Source organism: Aotus nancymaae, unplaced genomic scaffold (assembly GCF_030222135.1).
Source record: "Aotus nancymaae isolate 86718 unplaced genomic scaffold, 86718_ANA_hifiasm-v0.15.2.pri h1tg000040l, whole genome shotgun sequence".
Lineage (NCBI taxonomy): Eukaryota > Metazoa > Chordata > Mammalia > Primates > Aotidae > Aotus > Aotus nancymaae.
Genome location: NW_026988454.1, coordinates 95,292,118 through 95,307,003, shown reverse-complemented (window position 1 = coordinate 95,307,003; position 14,886 = coordinate 95,292,118). Strand labels below are relative to the sequence as shown.

General features: G+C 43.1%; 1 protein-coding gene across 1 annotated transcript in view; it reads right to left on the bottom strand.

Annotated features, from left to right (window-relative positions):
- Positions 1 to 14,886, bottom strand: part of B3GAT2 (beta-1,3-glucuronyltransferase 2) — a 96,870-nt gene that overhangs the window by 41,153 nt on the left and 40,831 nt on the right. The window contains exon 2 of the mRNA XM_012471868.3: positions 9,897 to 10,041. Within this exon, the coding sequence (XP_012327291.1) occupies positions 9,897 to 10,041 (145 nt within the window). The remainder of the gene's footprint in view (positions 1 to 9,896; positions 10,042 to 14,886) is intronic.

Here is a 14,886-nt window from a genome sequence, read left to right as displayed (position 1 = left end):
AGAAATAAAGGCAATGTTGTCTCAGAAGCGAGAAGAAGATTTAACTTTTAATTTTGATAATCCTTACACTAGAAAAGGAAAACATGTTAAAATTCATGAATTCAGCAAACATTTGTTCAAGCTATTACCATCAGGGACTGTGCCTGGCCTAGAGATGCAGGGAGATGGGCGTGCCCTTCTCGTGTCCTCCCGGGCTAGCAAGGCAGCCAGGGGCAGGGAGGACACTAGCATGGGTGCCACCTTGTGGAAAAACTCATAAATGCATAAGCCCAGGATTCTAGGGGAAAAGGTGGAAAGCAGCATCTACACGTGGTGGGAAATTAGGAAAAACTTCCCAGAAAAAGCGATGCCTGCCTCATCAGTGAGTCTGGAAGCGTGACTGGAAATTAGCTAGGCACACGTGAGAAGAAAAGTGACATTCCACATCCTAGGCTGGAGGGCAGTGTGTGCCACTCTTGGTTTAATCAGGCCCATCGGCTTAGGGCAATGCCAAGTCCATGGCAGTTGGCCTGAGGGTTATAAAATTGAGGTGAACTAATGTGCAGAGTTTTGGGGGTCAGGGTGATTACAGCTGCTCAGGGAGCCCAGGAAGAATGCCTACACGCCTTAACTTCTGAAGCCAGGGCAGAAAAATGTGTGGTAGTCACAGCAACCAGCCTGCATGCCAAAGAGAGAAGTGGCCTGCATCCCGGACCCCATGTAAGCAATGCAGGGCAACAACCCTTAATCCTATTTATTTATATGAGTAAAATAAATAATACCTCTTTACTATATTCTAGACGACAACTATTATCTACAGATGCTCTCCTAGGGACTCTTAGGAAGGTAGAGGTGGTGAAAAAGGACATTTTCCCCCTTGTGACTTGATTAGAACGCATGAGAATCATTCTTTTAACTGCTTCCCCATGTGCCATGAGGAATTTGCATAACGAATACTTGTCTTGCGGTCTACACAGACTCACTCACCTACAGGGGCAAGCGGCACTCACATGGCACCAAATGCCTTGCAAAACTCAGTGTTACAAATGGCATTTTCTTCTGAAAGCTCAAGTCCTGTTTGTTTAGTTTTTCAGGTGGGAAATTATAAAAATGAACACATATCTTCTCCTAAATGACTGTTTAATGATCTTTTTTGGTTTTGATTTTCTCCTGTTGATCATTCTCTTTTGGGGGTATTTAATCTAAAGCAAGGGCTAGTGTTTATCTCAGCATGCCATCCTGCATGCTGAGCCAATTCATTGAATGGTAATGAGCACAGGTCCACCAGCCAGAAGAGAAATGAAGTTCATCATGAGCCCACAGTGGAGTTTCTATGTTCTTAAGTACTACTGTTAGGAGTGCTCTCACATAGCTACACACGGGTGCAGATTCAAATATTCACAGAACAGCAGGAATTTTTACATGTATTCATCTTACTTCAATCTCAACACAACCCAGAAAGCAGGTGATATGATCTCTAATCTACAGGTATTAGGAAGAAACAGATATTCCCCTAGATCTTCAGGCTGCACAGCCTGTATGTGTCAGAGCAGGAGCTGAGGGTGAGCGATTCTCCCACCCTATAGCTACCTGCATGGACCTCATCACTGTGATAATCAAACAAAACATTGACCTAATTCATCAAAATAAATGTGTGAGCCAGCTGAACCCAAAGGCACAGTCTTGTTTCTTGGTTAAGAGTAACATTCACCAAGTGTCTACAATGTTCTACTCCTGGGTGCTCTGCATGTGATGTGTGATTTTGTGAAAAAATTCACTTTCCCTGTTCTGCAGATGAAGAAAGCAAGAAAATGTTTTGCAAACTCAGAGGCCAAGAACTCAGTGACTTGGCTGTAGGTGAGTTGGAGACCATCTCTGTAGACACACTGACCTGACTGAATCCCAGACAATTCACTTAGCATGCCTAGGCCTCAGGCTCCTTATATGTAAGTGGGGATAATAAAACTAGCATGTCCCTTGCACAGCTGAGTGAGGATTAATGAAGAAAAAACACAGAATGCCTCCGAATGCCTGATGCCTGGTAAATGCTCAGCAAACAATATATAATTATTGAGTCTGCTGGACATCCTGATATAAAGGAAAACTTCAGGTTTTCAAAATTTTTACTCCTGGAATGAATGCTTTATTCCATTGAAATCTTGAGGGGAACTCCAATATGTAAATGCAATGCTGCTAGAATTGAAGTGGACAGAGGCCTGGAAACCCCTATCCTCACTTCCCCTTCACCTCCACCCCATCTGACCCCATTGCCAGCTGCTCCAGAACAAGCACCCTGAGTATGAGCACGCAGATGCACGGGTACTCCTTGCCCCACACACCCACCGCTGCCCAGCACAGCCCTGGTCACAGCACATGCAGACAGGATCAGACACGGCACTGTGGCCATCAAGTGCCTGCAAGTCTCTACACTGCACCATGTTCTAGAAATAGATTAAAAACTGAGCAGCAGGCTGCCTATTGCCCCAACACTCTGCCACCTGTCCCTGTGGTTCTATAAGTTTTTGGGACAGAATTACCATCCCCTGGCAGCTGCAGTCCTCTCCTGGTGACAATCACACTGTATCAACCTAAGGACAAAGTCCCAAGCTGGTCCCTAGACCCTGCACTAAAAAACACCACACGACATGTCAAGTCACTCTACTGAGAACGTTCCATAACTTTCTATTTCTCATAGAAAACATTCACATGTGGAAAACGGCGCACTTAAACCACAAATGACTCCAAAGTGGCAAGAAGGTAATTTCCTCCATTTTCTTGTGGTATTTGTATTCCTGAAGCAAAGTAAAACGTCATTAATTTTGACTGCTCGTTTGGCTTTGATAATCGTCTGATCTGGGCTGGGCTGAAGTTGATCACAGCATTATCTACTGAGAAAGGATCTGCCAAGTAAATTAACCCAGGCAAAACTCCTTGTTGACAAAAATCGAGATGAAGGAGACCAGGAATAACCGTCATTCCCATGTCCCTGCAGAAGCCCACAGAAAGCAAGTTTCAGCAACCTGCCCAGAGTGATCCCTTGGCCCCCTCCAATTTCACAGTCATCATTTGTAATAATTTTTTAAAGGTTTACCTGGTGAACCTGCAGTGGGGAGAGCTGCTCTAGGACAGGGCAGTCACTCAGCCCCACTCGCAAGCTGGGGCTGTGGTAAAACTGGGACTGGGATTGGGCAAGGAGTGGAGGGCAGGATAGTCCAGCCTCTGCCTACAGGGAGGATGCATTCTGGTCAAACTGGGAGTGGGGGTGGAGGAGCCTCAACAATCACAGTGAGAGATGTATGACCACTGTGGCAAGGTGCACAGGCGTGGGAGGCTGAGAGTTCAGCACGTTATAATGTGGGAGGGGCTATCTTAATCTGGGCATCAGCAAAGCCTTCCCCGAGAAGGTGGCCTTTAAGCTGAGATTTGAAGGATGAGTAGGGCTGAACGAGGAAACAGCATTTCCAGGCAGGGTCATCAGTGCAGGCCCCAAAGGGATGGGTAGGATGTGCTGGAGAAGTGATCTCTGCCTACAAAGATTGAGTAGAACAAGGATGGTAAGGTAGGCAGGGGTGGGGTGGGCGGGACCTGGCAGGTGACAGTGGCAAGGAATTGTTTATTCCAAGAGCATGAGTGGCCTCTGAAGAGCTGTGAGCAAGGGACTGCCAAGAATCTGGTTTGCATTCGGGAAAGAGTCCTCCTGCTTTGAGGGAGAAGGGACATGGGAGAGAGGAGGCGTGGATGCAGGGGGCCCAGGTGGGCATGATCACCATCTTCCTAATTTCCAGCCTCTACACCCTCCACCGGGACCACACACCCACAGCAAATTCTGAGCTTGGAAACTTCAGTCAGGCAATGTGATTTTTCTTCCTTAATATGTAGACTCCTATTTTTACACAACTGGCATTCTGGTTAATGGAATGTTTTAATTACCCAACCTCGCCATATTTTCTGCACATAAATTATAACTCAAAGGATATGCAAATTACACCAATTAAAACTAACCAAACTTAAATTTAATACATCATTTATCACCATACCATACAACGGAAACAAGTGTTAAAAAGATCTAAATATCTGCTGATTTATGAGCATAATCTGAAAAGACTGTTAAAATTTTATAAGTCTCTAATGGCTGTGGTATTTAAGACCTCCTCTCACCTCCCACTCCGCTACGGGCTCATGACCCAGATGGCTGCCTGAGCCTCCAGCCCCAGCCTTTCTCTCCCATTCATCCTGCACCTGCCAACATGTGGTTCTCAAACTGTATTTCTTATCACATCAGTCCCCTACTTGAAAAACTTCAGACTGTCCAATGTCCACAGATATGAAGAAAATCTTCTCATCGTAGTAACTGGTCCTCACCATCTGACCACAGATGCCCTTCCCAAGAGCTACCTTCCCAAGGGTTTTCTTCTTCCAAAAACACACCTCACCCACGACCCTTCCCAATAGCTACCTTCCCAAGGGTTTTCTTCTTCCAAAAACACACCTCACCCACGAACACTCCCTGCCCTGATGTGGGCCCAGCAACAAAGGTGCCTCTTAGACGCTGCCTCTTCCCAAGACCTTTCCCAAAACTGCCCCAGTGGCAGTGGTTTTCTCTTTAAATGTAACCCCCAAACATTCCACTTGTACCCATTTTCGATCCCACAACACATCAGCTATGCTCTTGTAGCCATTCTATCTCTGCCAGATACAAAATTCCTTGAGGCCAGGGGCTGCTATGTTCAGTGTATGTGGAATTCAGCCAAATGTCACTTCTCCCTCTATTAACATTTGGCAGACGGTCAGTTCCAACAACTGGCCCCTCCACTTTCCCAGCCCTTGGCTTCCTTACTTATCTCACCTTTTATCTGGGAGTCAGACGTGACTCTGTCTAGGTGAACCTGTTCATCTAAGGTCCTGATCTCCCCTCATTTCCTCTCCTTTGGGACTTTTAACACTTACTACTTAAAACTTCAATTTCTCCTCCTCCATCATTAAAGAAAGAAGAAAAAGTTGTTCTGCCCCTTGAAACTGCCACCATCTCTCTTCTCTACTCATTTGCTGCCGCATTTCTTGAAGGAGTTGTCTCCTGGCCCTCCTGCCTCCTAGTCATGCTCCCCACCCCCACTCTCTACCCACTCACCACAAAGGTCAGGGCCTTTTAAGCCTCCACTGAATAGAAACTACCACCAACTGGAGAGTCGGTGATAGGCCATAGGTGAGAAGGAGCTGGCTGCCGAAAGAAGACAAGCATACCAGGTGCACCACCTTCCACCACCTCAGTCCTTCGAATCAGAACCTGTCAAAATCACACAACCCTCGAGTTGGAGGGGACCTCAGCAGTCATTGCACCCTTCCTCTTCCTAACCCACACCTCCTGGCCACCTACCTTCACCACATCCTCTCAAATCCCTGTCCAGCCAAGACAGAACCTCTCCAAACCTTTCCCAGATCACATCTTTCCCTCTTTGCTCCATTAGAAACCTAACTTTGTTTTTTTCCAAACAGTCTCTGTCTGTCACCCAGGCTGGAGCGCAGTGACACAATCTCAGCTTACTGCAACCTCCACCTCCCAGGTTAAGGTGATTCTCCTGCCTCAGCCTCCTGAGTAACTACAATTACAGGTGTTCACCACCATGCCCGGCTAATTTTTGTATTTTTAGTAGAGAAAGAATTTCACCATGTTAGCCAGTCTGGTTTGAACTCCTGACCTCAGGTGATTGGCCGACCTCAGGTGATTGGCCCACCTCAGCCTCCCAAAGTGCTGGGATTACAGGCACAAGCCCTGCACCAGGCCAGAAACCTAACTTTGCTTGGACCATTCTGCTCTGGCTCTTGTTCTCCCATACTCACCAAGGGTTCTCCTCTTCCCACACCCAACAACGGAATGCATCGTTCATCCACCTCTTCTTTCCCACGAACTCGCCACCACCCACCCTAACCCCCTCTTGCTGAGCCCTGTCTCCTTCCCTGGTTCCTCCCCTGCAGTCACTTTAAATGCCTGCCCCGAGGATGCAATTCTAGGCTGCCACGGAGTCTCCCTGTGGGAGCTCATCCATTCCCAGGGCTTTGACTCTCCCAGGGCTTTGACTCTCCCTGGCCCACAGGACTCCAGGACAGAAAACTAAACCTTCCTAGACTTTGCCTGCATGAGGAAAAGGCTCAGAAGACTGGCATGCTCCCAGCATGCTCCTTCCACCTGGACCCGCTGGCCTGTGTGCCACTTCATTTGGCTGCTCCTGATTTGTATTCTTTAGAACACTACTTACATGATAATTTGTATAAGTATAGCCCTCTTCTGAGTTCTTGAGTCATTCTAGCAAATTAGCAAACCTGAGGGGATCGTGAGGATTGTGGGAAACACCCAATGCAGTCAGTTGGTGAGAAGTGCGGGTGGCCTGGGGCTCCCCAGCGCGTGGGGGCATGTGAAGTAAGGGCAGTCTTGTTGGAGACTGTGCCCTCTAACTTGTGGGGTCTGCACCAACTCCAGGTGATGTCACAATCTAATTGCAGTACACCTAGTTGTGTTTTTAGCAGAATAAAGTACCTACTCTGTGCCAGCAACTCAACTGGGAACTGCATACACTGTCATTAGCACCATGTCCTACCCGCCACATCCTACAGTCAAGAATAAGGCACACGCCAATGTTGAAAATTCCTAAAAAATATCTGTTTTGAGTTCTAAACTTGAACAAATCTTCACCTCCTGGTGTGGCTGAAGATTGCTTTAAGCTCAGTTCTTTCAAGCAGTGGTTCTTCCTGACACCTTCCTGGAAGTGGCTGAAGTGAGTCTGTCACTTGAAATTAACTGCCTCCCTTCAAAACAGAGCTAAAACTTTGTGTGGACTTCCTCACTTTCAGCCAGTCCTCAGATGCCTGAGGTGTAGGAATTGAATTCTGAGGCACACAACAGAAACCTCCCAGCGTCTCGCTGGCTTGGCAGAGCTGTGTGGCCACTGGTCAGCTGTGAAGCCAACTGCATGCCACCAGTGTTATCTTTCCATCTTGTAGGTGGCCATATTAATTTTTTAAAGCAGTAATCATTACACAGTTTTAAACAAATGTCCTCCTACAGAACAGAAACAATCTTAATCCTGCCATTACAGTTGTAAACATAAGATTATTTCAGAACAAAGTTTCATGTCATCTGAGAGCAAAATTTCATGTCATCTGAGAGCAAAATTTCAGCATCAAGCAAGTTCAACATGGCAATAAAATGATAGTCTAAGAACTACTAGAATGACATAAAACACTACAGTTTCAATGTCTGATACTCAAATGAGTTTTCAGTGATGGGCTATGTGATGACCTCAAAGAAATACAAATAGAACAGGCTCTGGGGGGCTTCTACTGAATATGCTCAAACCCACAAATGTTCCATTTGGGCTCTTTAAATTTCATTTCTCTTCATCCGCTTTGCAAATGCAAGACAGACCCAGACTCCAATACGGCCCTCTCACTTGACTATCACAGAGTCATTTTCAAAGTAGAGCTCCTCAGACTGTCCTGGCCACAGCAGGGATGTGCCTCCCTCCTCCCCCTCTAGAGATGGGGTGTGTGTGTGTGTGTGTGTGTGTGTGTGTGTGTGTGTACATACATGTAACCTGGAAATGAGGTGGCAAGCACCAATTGGACATGAAGGCCTAAAAGATCTTTTCCCTCTTCCCAGAGAATAAATGAATTGTATGTGGAATCTAAACAAAGCCATCAATTTTCAAGTTAGATTTAGAACAAACTGCCTCAAAAAAGGAATCATTATCCTATCAACCAAATCACTCACACTTAAAGACTTCCGAAAATATCAATAATTTACTGAAAGCTAAGATGCAAAGCAAGTTCATGTGTGAAGTGAAAAAAATTATTTAGTGTGACAAAAGTTGTCTTCTTAGAGACACTTTATTCCTGTTTTAAAACAAGGATAATGAATACAAAGCAAGGAAATCATTCATATTTTATTACAATGGGTATGTTTTTAATATGCTTTGAAAATACACTGAAATCCTTAGAAAAATCCAAACATTGGTTTTGTCACGGAAAAAAAAGAATTCCCACAGAATTTGGCAGTCCTAGCTAGGTCAGCCCTAATGCATAAACACATGCATCTTGAATTTTAGAAATATCAATGTGACTCAAATTCTGGGGGAACCAATGCAAATATTCAACAGGTCTGCTGGATACCTGTTCATCTACATAAAGTTCCTACATTAAAATCCAGGAAGAGTTACCCAAGTTACCCTAACCTTGCATGATTCATGCAAGGAAATGGGCAGACATCTCACATGTAAGGAGACATGTGTTGAAACAAGGCTCTGGGGAAGATCAGGAGCAAAAGTCTGTCTGCAGATGCTTGAGCAGTCACAATCCTCACTTAGCAGGCCGGCTTGGGCTCTTACTTGAGCATCCCAAGGTGGGAGGCCAGGAAAGGAGAGCTGTACTGGAGGGCCCTCGTGGTCATATCCTGCAACTGCCTCGCTTTATACAAAAGAAAACTATGTCCCACAGAAGTGGAAGGACTTTCCCTAATGTGGTCTAAACTTTCTGCTCAAAGGTACACTTCTAGTCAGCAAGAAACCTGATTTTTAAAAGATATGCTATTCCCTGTGTTTTCAGGGTCACGGACTCTTTGAGTGGGTCAAGGGCAGGCCTCTTTTGAGAGTCCTCAGGACTGTCCAAGATGGCTCTGCTGCCTCTCCGTCTGCCTCCAGGTATAGACCTAGGCTGAGATGCCAGCTCAACTCTGGAGCTGCCAGAACTGAAGACCAAAGCATACAGCTGGAGACAGGGAGGGATGGAGAGGTCAGCAGGGCCCTGAGCGGTGGCCTGGCACTCTGGAGATATGTGTTAAATGTTGAGTAAAAATTTCGTGTTTGTCTTCTCCCATGATGCAACGTGACAAGACCCAACACACAGACGTCCATGAGTGCTTTGCCCCTCAGATGACTCCTGGTATTCTTCGTATTCTGGCTCCCTCAGATTTATAGTATTGTCAGAATAAAAGTGATGAATCCAGTTCAGAACAGAGCCTCCATCCCATCAGAATTCTGAGCACAGAGATCCTGACTACGGTTGGGAAATACGCACAGAAGATGGGGCAAGCAGAAGCTGGCAGCCCGACGGAGCTATGCTTCAGAGCCCAAGATTGATGAGATCAATTTTAGAGCCTTTCTGCCTTCATCTTTTGGAGTATAGATGTCACTGAATTTTTTTTTTTTTTTTTGCCTCTGAGCCTCATGTTTCAAAGTCCATCCTTCCACAGTTACCACAGGCAACATTTTCTATAAGCCACAGAAAATGAGTCACTTTATGATAAAGTAGCATTTTAGAACATGTGGTCTACTGCAGGGCTAATTCAATTCAGCTGGTTGTTCACGGAATAAAAACTTTAAGACAGTTATACTCAAAGTTAATAAATGCTTGAAATACCAGAAATCCAAGTTTATCTTTTAGATATTAAATATATCGATAAAGCACTAAATGTGTCAATAAGCATTAAAATGACTTGTCAATTTTTATATCATTATTAAATTTATCAATAAACATGATATATTTTAATATATTAGTCTTCTAGAAGGGAGCCAAAGGGTTCCAGCAAACAGACCCCTGGAAGGCAGGAGCCAGGTTTAGCTCTTACCACGGAATCCCCAATGGCCAACCCAGGAGCTGCCACATACATGCTTGTGGGAAAAAAGACAGGTGATAAAATGGAACAGCATGAGCATTTTCTAATCACCCTTGAAATCAATTTCCACTTGATCTAACCAAAGAGCCTGTTTTAAAGATTTAGTTAAATATTTCATCTCCTGAATATGATATGATCTAGGATTTTACCCAAATTTGTCTTTTAAAGCTTTCTTCATCCAGTACACCATTATAAACAGGAGCATCATAAGAACAGTCCAGCTGGAACAAATGTCACCACCCACACTCCTCACCTGCCATGTCGATGGCAAAAGGCCTGTCCGCTCTCCAGCCGGTGTACCAGCCGACGACTTTGCCGTTTTCCACCAGCGGACGTTCGTAGCGCCGCCCACCAACCAGGCCCACAGGCCAGACAGAGACCTTGCGAGTGGTTCGCATCTATAAAAAGGGAAAAGATACGTGTTTTAAGTTTCCTTAGGAAAAAGACAGAGGAAATGAATGTGTTCTACTTAGAAGAAGTGGGGCTGACAGTGGTGTAGATTTCAAAAGCTGAAGGTTTCCAAACAGAATCCTTCCGCTGCTAGACCGTGGCCCCCATCCTTTAGGCTGGTTGCTCAGTGCCATGATTTCCACTCGGTCATAAATTGGGCTGGTGGCTCAAGGTTTAGGACACATAAAATGGGTGTTAATATCTGGACATAACTTACTTGAAGCTGAGTTGCAACTATCAGATATTTTCTATTTGTTTCAAAGTTGAAGCTTTAAACAATACTTGTATCTTCCGAGGTGAGAAAGTTTAATTCCCCTTTAAGAAACTTCATTACTTAGGAAAAACAGAAACTTCACTCAGAGGAGCCACAGGATTGTCCCTTCTCTGACGTTTCTATTGCTATACATACACAGAAATCTTGGCTGGGGACATTAATAATGGGATCCAGATACAGAACTGAACCTGGCTTCTTCCAGAGTGATAAAAAGAAACACATATCCTAAAAATCTGCCTGCTTTCAAGGGCAATTGGGCCAAACTAGAGACCACTGGAATTGCTTGTCCTTGTTACATATAGTGGAATCCTGGTTAAATATGATCTTCAACTGAAAGTTACTAGCTGGATTTCTTGAAGGACAAAGAGATGCCCACAAAAAAGCTTGCTGATATTAGGCAGTACTGTCGGAGAATATCGCCACCACCTTCCAGGGCTTGTGTTGAACAACCCAAAAGGCATCTCAGCACAAACTAGAAAAAGGTGACCCTTTCTCGGGCAGACACACCCCATGCTGGAGGTGGACTTGAGCTCCACGCACCCTCACAGCTGGGTGTGCCTTGGACAAGGTATAACCTGCACAACTGGGCAGTCTTGTTGAGGTGATTATAATGAAGTGGTTGGTTGCTGAGGTAACTATAATGTCAACAGCAGTGCTTTACAGTTTATTTGCTATAAAACTGAACTAAGTCATGATCAGTTAAGTGGTGGTTAAATAATGATCATGAACCAAGGAATTTTTTATGAAAGAAAAAATGATATACTTGGGAAACATTTTCAAATACAATAGAAATAAAAGTCATACTATTAAAGACTAAAAATAATTACAGCCTCCCATTAGCCAAGCTTCCTGGTTTTACTTATTATTATCCTACCTTGTTCCAAAAAGAGGATTTAAAAGTATGAAGCATTCCGGGTAATGAAGGTCTCGCTGCACTGGTCTCCTTCAAATCTGAAGTTACTGTTTTTTATAGTCTCTATCATTTTTTCAATAAATGAACTGCAACTACCTTGTGCTAGCTCTTACTAACTTTTAAGATTTTTTTTAACAAGCTGAGGTACAAGTGAGTGCAGAAAAGTGTTAACAAGCCTGAGACTGTTATCTTTAGAAAGGTCTGCATGCAAGGCTGGCCCTTGGCTGGTGTCCAAGAATGTGGCTTTTGAAACATTTCCTCACTTATAAGGTTATTTTGTCGGTCTGGGACACTGAACAACTGCTTTCCTTTTGGGAATACGAAATTTTGGTGGGCAAGAAGTGCCTGCCTATATGACAAACCCCCAACGAAACCCCTGAACTCTTGCATCTTTAATGGGGTTACCTGGGTATTATCATTGTACAATTCTGACTACATTACTGGAGAGGAGGTGTGCTCTGTGTGATCTCAGAGGGACGGAGGGAACACAGAAAACCTGCACATGGATTCCCCAGACCCTGCCTGATGTTGCTTTCCCTTACTGATCCAACTGTGTATCCTTCTATGTCACTGTAATAAGTCTTAGCCCTAAGTACGACTATATGCTCAGTGCTGCGGGTCCTAGTAAACCACCAAAAGGGGTGGTCTTGGGATCCCTGAAATACTAATATAGAATAAAATGTACTTTTAAAATTTTTTTAAATTTTACTTTAAGTTCTGGGCTACATGTGCAGATCTTACAGGATTGTTACATAGGTATACATGTGCCATGGTAGTGGTTTGCTGCATACATCACTCCGTCATCTACATTAGTTATTTCTCCTAATATTATTCCTCCCCACCCCCTGCTATCCCTCCCCTCCCTGTGTCCATGTGTTCTCATTGTTCAACACCCACTTGTGAGAACAAGCATTGTTTGGTTTTCTGTTCTTGTGTCAGTTTGCTGAGAATGATGGTTTCCAGATTCATCCATGTCCCTGCAAAGGACATAAACTCATCCTTTTTAATGGCTGTGTAGTATTCCATGGTGTATATGTACCACATTTTCTCTATCCAGTCTATCTTTGATGGGCATTTGGGTTGGTTCCACGTCTTTGCTATTGTAAATGGTGCCGCAATGGACATACATGTGCATGTGTCTTTATAACAGATCAATTTATAATCCTTTGGGTATATACTCAGTAACGAGATTGCTGGGTCAAATGGTATTTCTATTTCTAGATCCTTGAGGAATCACCACACTGTCTTCCACAGTGGTTGAACTAATTTACACTCCCAAAAACAGTGTAAAAGTGTTCCTATTTCTCCACATCCTCTCCAGCATCTGTTGTCTCCAGATTTTTTAATGATTGCCATTCTAACTGGCATGAGGTGGTATCTCAATGTGGTTTTGATTTGCATTTCTCTAACGACCAGTGATGATGAGCATTTTTTCGTATGTTTTTTGGCCTCATATATGTCTTCTTTTGAAAAGTGTCTGTTCATATCTTTCGCCCACTTTTTGATGGGGTTGCTTTTTTTTTCTTGTATATTTGTTTTAGTGCTTTATAGATTCTGGATATTAGCCCTTTGTCAGATGGGTAGATTGCAAAATTTTTTTCCCATTCTGTTGGATGCCAGTTCATTCTAATTATTGTTTCTTTTGCTGTGTAGAAGGACTTAAGTTTAATTAGATCCCATTTGTCTATTTTGGCTTTTGTTGCCAATGCTTTTGGAGTTTTAGTCATGAAGTCCTTGCCTATGCCTATGTCCTGAATGGTTTTGCCTAGGTTTTCTTCTAGGGTTTTTATGGTGTTAGGTCTTAAGTTTACATCTTTAATCCATCTGGAGTTAATTTTTCTATAAGCTATAAGGAAGGGGTCTAGTTTCAGTTTTCTGCACATGGCTAGCCAGTTTTCCCAACACCATTTATTACACAGGGATTCCTTTCCCCATTGCTTATTTTCATCAGGTTTGTCAAAGATCAGATAGTTGTAGATCGGTGGCATTGCCTCTGAGGCCTCTGTTCTGTTCCATTGGTCTATATTTCTGTTTTGGTACTAGTACCATGCTTTTTTGATTACTGTAGACTTGTAGTATAGTTTGAAGTCAGATAGTGTGAGGCCTCCAGCTTTGTTCTTTTTGCTTAGGATTGTCTTGGCTATGTGGGTTTTTTGATTTCATATGATGTTTAAGGTGGGTTTTTCCAGTTCTGTGAAGAAGGTCAATGGTATCTGATGGGAATAGTATTGAATCTATAAATTACTTTGGGCAGTATGGCCATTTTCACAATATTGATTCTTCCTAACCATGAGCATGGAATGTTTTTCCATCTGTTTGTGTCCTCTCTTAAATGTAAAATTAGACATCTTTTCACATATATATATAGCCATAAAGCCGTCACCACAATGAATATAATTAACATACCCAGCACCCTCAAAAGTTTTCTTCTACCCTTTTTTAATCCATTCTTCCAGTCCCTTTTTATATCACTCATTGCCAGGGAACCCCAATCTCCTTTCTGTAACTATACATTAGTTTGAATCTTCTAGAATCTTATATGAATGTAATAATTAAGACATAGAGTGTATGTGAATGTGTGTGTGTGTAAATATAGCTTCTTTCATTTGGCATAGTCAAAAGAGATTCATCTACTTGTAATGTACACTAATAGTTCACTCCTTTATTTTGCTGGATGGTATTCTATTGTGTGGTTCATAACACAGTTTACACATTCACCTGCTAAAGGACATCTGGATTGTTTCAAGCTTTTGGCTATTACAGATAAAGCTGCTATAAAGTACATACGTGTTTACAAGTCTATGTGAATTTCTTTCTCTTTTCTTAAGATAAATACCTAGGAGTGGAATGAGTGGATCATGTATTAGGTGTATGTTTAACTTTTTCAGAAACTGCCAGATTATTTTCCAAAGTGCTTCTGCCATTTTGCATTCCCATCAGTAGTATATGAGACGTCGAGTTCTTCCACATCCTTACCGACACTTGGTATGGTCAATCTTCAATTTCAGTAATTCTAATAGGTATTATTAATAGTGGCATCCCATTATGGTTTTAATTTGCATTATTTTAATGACTAATGTGCTTATTGTCATATGTATCTCTTCTTAAGCAAAAAGTTCAAATCATCTGCCCATTCCAAAAAAAAAAAGGTTGTTTTCTTACTATTGAGTTTTGAGAGTTATTTATATATTCTACATACAAATCTTTTATTAGATATGATTTATAAATATTTTCTCCTAGTCCATGGCTCAGCTTTTCATTCTTGTAAGTGTCTTTTGAAAAACAGAAGTTTTCATCTTAATGAAGTCCAATTCATCTATTTCTGATTTTATGGATCATGCTTTTGATGTTCTATTTAAAATATTTTTGTGGCCAGGCATGGTAGCTCATGCCTGTAATCCCGGCACATTTTGGGAGGTTGAGGTGGGCAGATCACTTGAGGTCAGGAGTTCGAGACCAGCCTGGCCAAAGTGATAAAACTCCGTCTTTACTAAAAATACAAAAATTAGCTGGCATGGTGGTGAACGCCTGTAATGCCAGGTACTCAGGAGGCCGAGGCATGAGAATCACTTGAACCAGGGAGGTGGAGTTTGCAGGGAGCCAGGA